The following is a 7,878-nucleotide window of genomic DNA, read 5'->3' as shown; positions in this document are numbered from 1 at the left end:
CTAGGGGGTACACAAAATAGTCCTTTGGGGTGTGGGAAAAAAATATTGCAACTTCCATGTATAGTTTTAAAAAATTTAATCCTTTTTAAATTTCTGTTGTTTTGGGGAATGGGTTTCTAATATATATATTCAAAAGCACAGATATAGTCATTTTATAAACAAATACATAATTACACATGTATTAGCCCTGTAAGGCTAAGAAAAACGTTTTCCAGAGCAAGGCTCTGACTGGTTGCAGGGGTGGAGGAAGCAAGCTCCGGTGGCAGGTATGGAACGATAGACTCAGGATATCTTTTGGCGGCCCCTGCTGGCCATTTTCAGAAGTACACCATCACTCAATGCAGAGAGGATCTGTTGGAAAGGCAGAACATTTTCAGTTTTACTTCGCTGCATGACCCGACTCTCAGTGCCCTGGGCAGAACATCCAACAGAGTAAAGCTTTGATTTTAGGGAATCAGAGACATTGCCTGCATCCTGTGACCTTAGGGGAGGGGGGAGGCAGGGAGGGAGACAGAGCTGATTACAGACCCCAGATGGGAAGGACTCATTGCCCCTCCCACCAGGGCCCATCCCCTAACTGCTATGGGATGCATAGTGGACCCCCTCAAGGTGCTTCCCTTTGCAGTTACTGTTTCCATCAGTAGCACTCCCATTCCTTTAGGGACCCAGCTGAGAACACTTCCTACCTCTGTTACGTCATTCAACTGTACCACCAGAAACAAAGTGCTTTTTGTGTCTACGTGACACCCCACCTTCCCCAATTACTCCTTCCATCGCAGACTGTCAGCCTATGTGACCATCTCAGTATCACCCAAGCTGGCACTCTGTCTGGAAGAGAATGGGAGCTCAAGAAATGTCTCTTCCCTACTCTGTAACCTCACAGGACTGTCTTGAGAATCAAACAATTCCTTAATTGTAAAACCCTGAACAGATGTGAGGGACTGTCATTCTGCCAGATGCTTTTCAGAGAGATTCTTGTTGAAAGACAAATGGTGTCAGACTGCAAGAATAGCTTAAATCTGGGATCCCACCTTGTCCTGAGAATCCTGAATGGAATGGAAGGTTTGTTGTGGGTTCCTCTGGGTTGGGTGACTGGGAAGAAATAAACAATATTTTGAAAGGATTCAAAATTCACTTCTCAAACAAATGCAAATAGCTGCTCTGAGGTGGACAGAAATGGAGGGTACCCTTCTTAATGGGAATGGGACCTCTTTTCCTGAGTTGGATTGGGAAGGTCTTCTGGCCTGAAAGAAGTGTGTTGGAAGCAGTGTGCTCCAGGAAGCCCCTCCAGTGGAAACCCAAAGCCTGCAATTCCAGTCCCCACCAACTGGGGGTGCTAGCTAACCTTTCCTTCTCTCTGGAAAGATCGAGAGCACCAAAACAACAGGGCTTTCAGCAGAAATAGACATTTGGCCCAGCTCAGTGGCTTTCTCCCTGGGCGAGCTGAGTCTCCTGGGACCCGGAGTTCCCCGGTGGAGCCCACATAAAACCCATTTCTGGGATTCCCAAGCGTGTTTCCAAGATGGAGTTAAGAAGAGAGAGAACCCCGCATATTCTTGCCGGAGGTCAGACAGGTATGGTGACTGGCCCTAACCGCCGGGCAGGGCCTCAGGCATTCTGTATCTTTCACTGGCAGGTGTGGGGTGGGGCCGGAGGAGGGGCGAAGGCGGGCAAGTGGGTTTAACCCTTTGTTTACTTCTTGAGATGGGGCACCTAGGAAGGATAACGAGTTGCTGTATTCCGTATTCCATGGATAGGGGCATGCACCAGCGCACCGTTCAGGCCTAAATAGGGTCTTGAAACCCATAGCGAAGATGTGTCCTCTTTTTTGCAAATTCTTTTCCTAGATAGTCTGGGATCCGGATAGACGCCCCTTCATAAAAGCTGTCCCTGAACCTTTTGCTCCTTCGGGGTCTTCCCGTTCCTTTTCCCTTTTGGTAAGTAGGATAACGAGGAAACTGAGGCACACCAGGGGACGGGGAGGGGGCGCAGTAATCGAGCTGGTCCCACTCGGCGCTGCGTTCACTATCGCCCTTTTAAGGGATCCCTGGGCGCTGCGGGACACTGGTGGGTGCCGGGCCCAGTCCCGTGCTTCCCCGAGTGGGAAGCAGGCAGGGGGTGGCGGGTCGTGCGGCGTTTCCCCAGCCACCATCTCCCCGCGCGTCCACCAGCTGCTCGGAAAGCCCCCCGTGGCCCGCGTGCTCCCGCGGCCTTGCTGCCCGCCCCCTCCGCGCTCCTCGCCGTCTCCGCCCCTCGCGCAGAGGAGGCCTCGCCCTTTAAGAGCCCGGCGAGCGAGTGACAGGCGAAGCCACGCCGCGCGCCGGAGCCGCCCGAGCTCAGGGCTCCCCGGGCGCAGGTAGGCGCCCCGGCCCCTGGGCCCGCCCCCGCCCCGGGGCCCTCGCTCCCCTTCCGGCCTGGCACGGCGCTCGGGGCCCTCTTCCTCGGGGCCAGCCTCCCCGGCCCCCCCGGCCCTCCATCCCCTGGGCCCTCTTTCTGGGGAGCCGGAGGGGAAAGACCGAAGCCCGCAGCCCGGGGACGCTGGCCCCGGCCCCGCGGTGGGGGCTCCAGGGTGACATCAGGCCCCGAGGTGGGGAGCCGTGCCGGGCCCGGGTCTCTGCGCGGCCTCCCCGGGGGCTGTGCGGATTCGGGGGGGCGCGGGGGGGGGGGACTTCGGCGCATTACGTAAGGCCCGCGCTGATCGCGCTTCCGGGGTGGCGGGGGGCGCGGGGCAGAGGCCAAGGACCCGAACCTTCCCCGGGCAGGGGCCCCGCGAAGGGGAAGCGCTGCCTTTCCCGCTTCCCAGGCTACTGGGGGTAGGATGGGTCAGGGTCGGGGGCCAGGACGAGGGCCTGGGGAGCCGGGAGGGGGTCGGCGCCAGAGGCGAGGGGCCAGGGGCCGAAGGTTGGGTCCCTCGGGGGGCTGGCGAAGACCGAGGGGGCCCCAGCGGGTGACCTCATCCCCGGGCTCCCGCGGGCGCCCGCAGAAAGCCCGCCTGGAGGGCTCGCCACACGCCCCCCTGCCCCCAGGTCCTAGCGCCCGGAGGGTTCGGCTCGAGCGGCGGGGGCGGCCTGATGGTCGGTCGGGGCAGGTCAGCTCGGTCTCCTGCTCCCCAGCCCCCGACCCCGTCTCTCGCCCACAATTCTGTCCCGTCCCTCACGACCCATCGACCCATCGGTCTCCAAAGCGCCTTTGTCAGACCTTTCTCCTCCTCCACCTCTTTGTACGAGTATTGATGGGGGGGGGGGGGGCGGTGGACGGGAGGGTGGAGAAAACCGCCCCCTTTCAGGGCTGGCCCGTGTCACCGGCGGGTGTTCTGGGGTACATAGCCTGGAGTTAGGGTGCCCAGGCTTTTGGGAACCCAAGTGTGGAGTCTCGGTATGCCTGGGTCCCAGAACTGGGCCCGGAGCCAGGCTGGCTTGCCTGGCACTGCCCTTCTCCTGTGGGCACAGCCCTGGCCCCGCCCTCGCAGAGACTTGGGTGGGGGCGGGGCAGAGCGAGCTGATGCCGTGGGAACCGCCTCCCCAGGGAGAAAGCCCAGCCAGGCTGGGCCAGACCTCTGGGAGCAAGGATTCCACCGAGACTCCTGCTTGCCTCTTCCCACCCTGCACCCTCTGGGGAAGGAGGACATCTGGAGTCCTCTCTGACCCTGCTGGCACCTCCATCCCAGGGAGCACTGTTGGCAGTGAGAAGGCTCCCATGTTCTAGGTCATCAAGACCCGGAGTGCGAAGGAAGGGATCCCTCCCCCCTGCTCTCCAGGAACAGGGGCAGCAGGGGTTGGCACAGGGCTGGGGTGGGCACTGGCTGGCACAGTAGATTCTGGGCATTTCTCCCAGCCTGGGTGCCAGCTTGACAGGGGGTGCTCTTCCTCTCCCTGAAAGCTCCTTTCTTCCATGTCATCAGGGACAGAGCCAGGAGGAAGGAGAGTTGTCCCCCTGGACCTGTGAAATTTCTGCCACCTGAGCTCAGGTGATCAGCTCAGTCCTGGGAGGGGATGGAAGCAAAGAGTCAAGTGGTGGTTCTTCTGGGAAGAGTCCTTTTGTGTGTGTATGCACGCGTGTGAAGTTGAGGTTCTCCCACCCTCAGGGCCCAGCAGGCATTCAGTCCTAAAGTGGGCACTGCCAGCTGCCTCTGAGTTTCTCTGCCTCCCCCCACTTTCCCACCCTGCTGTAAGCCACTGCCTCTCATTGTCATGGCAACTGGGAATCAGAAGGCAAAGGGAGGATGGGCGATGGGTACCCCCCCATGAGAACTGGGGAGACAACCCCAGCTTGAGGAGACCCTGGGCTGGGAACTGGGGTTCTAAACTCCATGCCTAGTTCCACCTGGAGCCCCTGGTCTCCTCCTCCCAGCTCTGGGCTAAGAAGAGGAGATGGGAGAGAGAGGAAGCCAGAGACGCCTTGGGGAGGACATCATTTCTCTTTGTCACACAGACAAATGTTTGTGGAGAATCTATACTCCAGGGATCCAGAGCCCAATAAAACAGATATGGTTCTTGCTCTCATGGAGCTTACAGTGTAGAAATACTCATTTTTCTTGCTTTTGATTCAAATCCTGAGCCCCCTCCCCAAGAGCACAGGCAGAAATATTTTTTATTAAAAGAGGATTTTCATTGTAGCTCTATTAGCTTTGTGACCTTGGACAAATCAACTAACCTCTCTGATCCTTAATCTCCTCCTTTGTGAAATGGGCTTATAATATCTGCCCTCCCTGCCTCCTAGGACTGATGGGATGATAGTTGTTATCCACTGCCCCCTAACCCCGGTCTCTGGGCTGTTTCTTTTCCTCTTACCCTGATAGGCAGGGGGCATCCTGAGAGGCTCTTCCTATTTCCTTCCCCTCTGTTTTGCTCTTATCCTTTCTCACTTCCTCTCTCCCCTCTCTACAGGAGAGACATTTCAAAGCCCTTGCTGACCTCACCATGCCGGTCGCTGCCACCAACTCTGAGTCTGGTAAGAAGGGGTGAGGAGGCCAGCTTATTACATGATTCAGAGGATGCCAGGCAAGGGCTTGGGGTGGGCAACAGCACTCCCACAGCTGCCCTGCAGAAATGAACAGCCCCCACCCAATCATTCAGGCAGTCCCTACAGCCGTCTCCCCTGTATGAGGCCCGGTGCTGCGGCACAGAGGAGTGGGAATAAGACCCGTATCTGCCCCAGGTAGGGCTGGAGACCCAGCACAACTCACTCCAAGGAGGGCAAGGGGATGCCAGGATGCCTGCCCTGAGGTGATCCACACTATGGGTGGTGGGCACTGGCATGGGGTCAGCCTGGTCAGAGAAGTGGCCCCCAAGAAGTGACCCAGGAGCTGGGCCTTGGAGAATGGTTTGGGGGTACAGGTAGTACGGCAGCACAGTCTGGGCCTGAGAAGACCATGGTGTGGTGTCCACTGGCATGGAGGTGGGAGACAAAGCCAGAAGCGGCGGGTGGAGGGGGGGTGCAGGGGCACCGGAAGCTGCATGCGGAGGGGGAGGAGTGCAGGTCCGGAAGCCTCCTGCACTTACTTCTGAAGGACAGTTTAGGGCTGGGGAGACGGCCACCTAGACTAGTGAGGAGGCCCAGGAGCAAGCTGCTTAACCTCTGAGCCTGCTCGGCCTCCTCTGTAAAAGGCGACACTAATGTTGACAGGTTGATGTGAGACTCAAGGCTGTAAGAGAGAGGAAATGAAAACACGGTATCTATTGGGAATGTTCAGCTCTCATGTCGCTGAATTTTCCTTATGTCATTAACCCTGTGGCCTTTTAGGACCTGGGTTTCCCTGTCTCTAAGATGGGGTGATGGCACAAGGTCAGAGTTCTTAACTTTTATTCTTCCTGGATCTCTTTGAGAATCTGATGATGGCAGTGGGCTCTCCTGGGAGAAAAATCTGCATTCCACTTTTAGGGGTTCAGGGACCCACAGAGGTTCAGTTCCCTGTGCTAGAGGCTCATTGCGGGTCCTGCCAGCTGCAACCTGCTATGGTTTTGCTCTGATCTATCTGATTCCACCCCCACTCCCTCCACACCCCTCTTCAATACCTGCCTCCCTACGGCCCCTCCCCTTGCCCTCAGCCCTGCTGCTGCCCCTGCGAGATGCCCCACTTCGGTTAGAATAACTCCCCTGTTCCTCCTCTCTGAAAAACTGAACCAGAAAAGTGAGGGCTCCTATGACAGTGATGCCCTTGTCACCCAGGAAAGGCCTCTTCTCCATGGAGTGTCCCCCAGCTTCTCCACCTTGGGGGATGCTGAGAGCTTTTACTGTCTGTCCAGCCCACCCAGCCCCCTGGGCTCTACCCCTGATCCAGCCTAAGCCCCACTCTAAGCTGCTTAGGGGTTAATTAAGTCCATCCCTGAGCCTGTGAATTACAGGCTCCTCAGTCGGGGCTGCCCAGTAAGCCCATCAATAGCGCCCAGGAGGGGAGTGGGGGGGGAACAGGCCCAGCAGCTCCGCTTCCTTGCAGCAGGCCCCTGACGGGGCAGGGCCGAGGGGGCAGGGCAGGGCTTGGAGCCAGGGGTGTGGGCGCTGGGCCTGCTTCCTCAAAGGACTCCCGGGGCCCCTGGGTGTTGTGCCATGGGCTGCTTTTGGCTTCCTGGATCCCCAGGAGGGACCACCAAGTGCCCCTCTTCCCTTAGGCTGCCCCACAGCCCCACGCCCCTGGGCTGAATTGGCTCCCTGCCTCAAAAATCTAATGGTGGGCTTTGGCCCTGGTGACTGAGTGGTCATTTCACTTTCCACAAGACCGATGGAGAGACAGCTGTGCCCCTGCCTTGGTGGTCAGGTTCACACTCTCCCTTTTCCTTCCTCGAAGAGCCCACCCCCTTGGTAAAGATAGCAAGTCCCTTCTCCCACCCTTCCTCAAGGATCAATTTGGTCATTGTCGTTTCGGAGGTAGGAAAATAGAGTAGGCAGATTCCTACTGCAGAAGGACCCCAGTTCTACTTCGAGTAAGGTGAGGGTTGGGGGATGGGTAGGGAGATCTGTGGGTGATGGTAGGAGCTGAGAGTTTAGAGATCTTTACCCCCTCTCCCGCCCCGTCACCAGACTCCCTCCTTTATTTGAATCTAGGCTGGGATGTGGGGCTTCTTTTAGGTGGGGCTGTCCCTTTAAATCTCTCTCAAGTCTCCGGGTTAATGTCCTGGTGTGTAATCCCGCCCGCTGCTATGGCAACCAGAGGTGCCTTGAGACCTGGTGCCACTCCTCTGGGAATGGCTGGCTAGTGGCAACCACAGTGTCCTGGTGGTGGCCTCATAGGTTCCCGGGCTCAGAGGAAATGGGGGCACTAGGCTAGGGTGGCTGCTGCCCTCCTGCCCACCTCTACCCCTGCTAGGGGAAGCAACTTCAGCTTAACCTCCCCAGTTCCAGGATGCCTAATTTACCCACGGGGCATCAATCCTTCCCCAAGGGAAGGCGCTAATGGGAGCTGGGAGCTGGGAAGAAACTGCTGCTGAGATGTGGGACCAGAGGGGCTTGAGACACGCTTCCCTGCCCACAGTAGTGCCACTACCCTGCTGTCCAGTAGGGGAAGGGATTTGGGGGTGTAAGGCATTTGCCCCATGCCGCAGGGGTGCCACTTCTCCTGGTGGAGTACTGAGAGTCTTTCTTGGAAGCTACCTTTGGTGCTCAGACTGTTGAGGGGGTCCTGGTAAAGGAAAAAGGGCCCGGGGAGGGAGCACGGGGCGGGGGGCAGGGGGAGGCCGGGGCATGGGGGTATATTGGACGTGGGAATTCAGAAGGGGGGGCAGGAACAACATGGGGCCAAGTCTTTCCCCCAGCTCCGGCTTCTTGCCTCTGGACTGAGAGGAGGGAAGGGTGTCTGGGGCACCGGGGAGCTCCTCAGTCCGGGAGGAGCGTGATGATTATTCTTCCCTGCCTCCACCTCCTCTCAGCCTCCCCTTCCCCACC

General features: G+C 58.0%; 1 protein-coding gene across 10 annotated transcripts in view; it reads left to right on the top strand.

The window, feature by feature from the left end:
- Positions 1 to 1,347: 1,347 nt before the first annotated feature.
- MPP2 (MAGUK p55 scaffold protein 2) overlaps positions 1,348 to 7,878 on the top strand; it is a 28,357-nt gene continuing 21,826 nt past the window's right edge. For 2 of the 10 annotated variants that reach the window (XM_058284337.2, XM_058284329.2), the window contains exons 1-3: positions 2,083 to 2,356; positions 3,902 to 3,967; positions 4,887 to 4,950. In XM_058284337.2, coding sequence (XP_058140320.1) covers positions 4,920 to 4,950 — 31 coding nt within the window. In that variant the 5' untranslated portion in view covers positions 2,083 to 2,356; positions 3,902 to 3,967; positions 4,887 to 4,919. Of the gene's footprint in view, positions 1,575 to 1,847; positions 1,938 to 2,038; positions 2,357 to 2,404; positions 2,588 to 3,901; positions 3,968 to 4,886; positions 4,951 to 7,878 lie in introns of those variants that run through there. The other 8 variants (XM_071210696.1, XM_058284339.2, XM_058284334.2 and 5 more) reach the window with 7 other exon arrangements.

Source organism: Dasypus novemcinctus, chromosome 21 (assembly GCF_030445035.2).
Source record: "Dasypus novemcinctus isolate mDasNov1 chromosome 21, mDasNov1.1.hap2, whole genome shotgun sequence".
NCBI classification, from domain to species: domain Eukaryota; kingdom Metazoa; phylum Chordata; class Mammalia; order Cingulata; family Dasypodidae; genus Dasypus; species Dasypus novemcinctus.
Note: the sequence above shows the minus strand (reverse complement) of the source record. Positions and strands in the feature narration are given on the sequence as shown.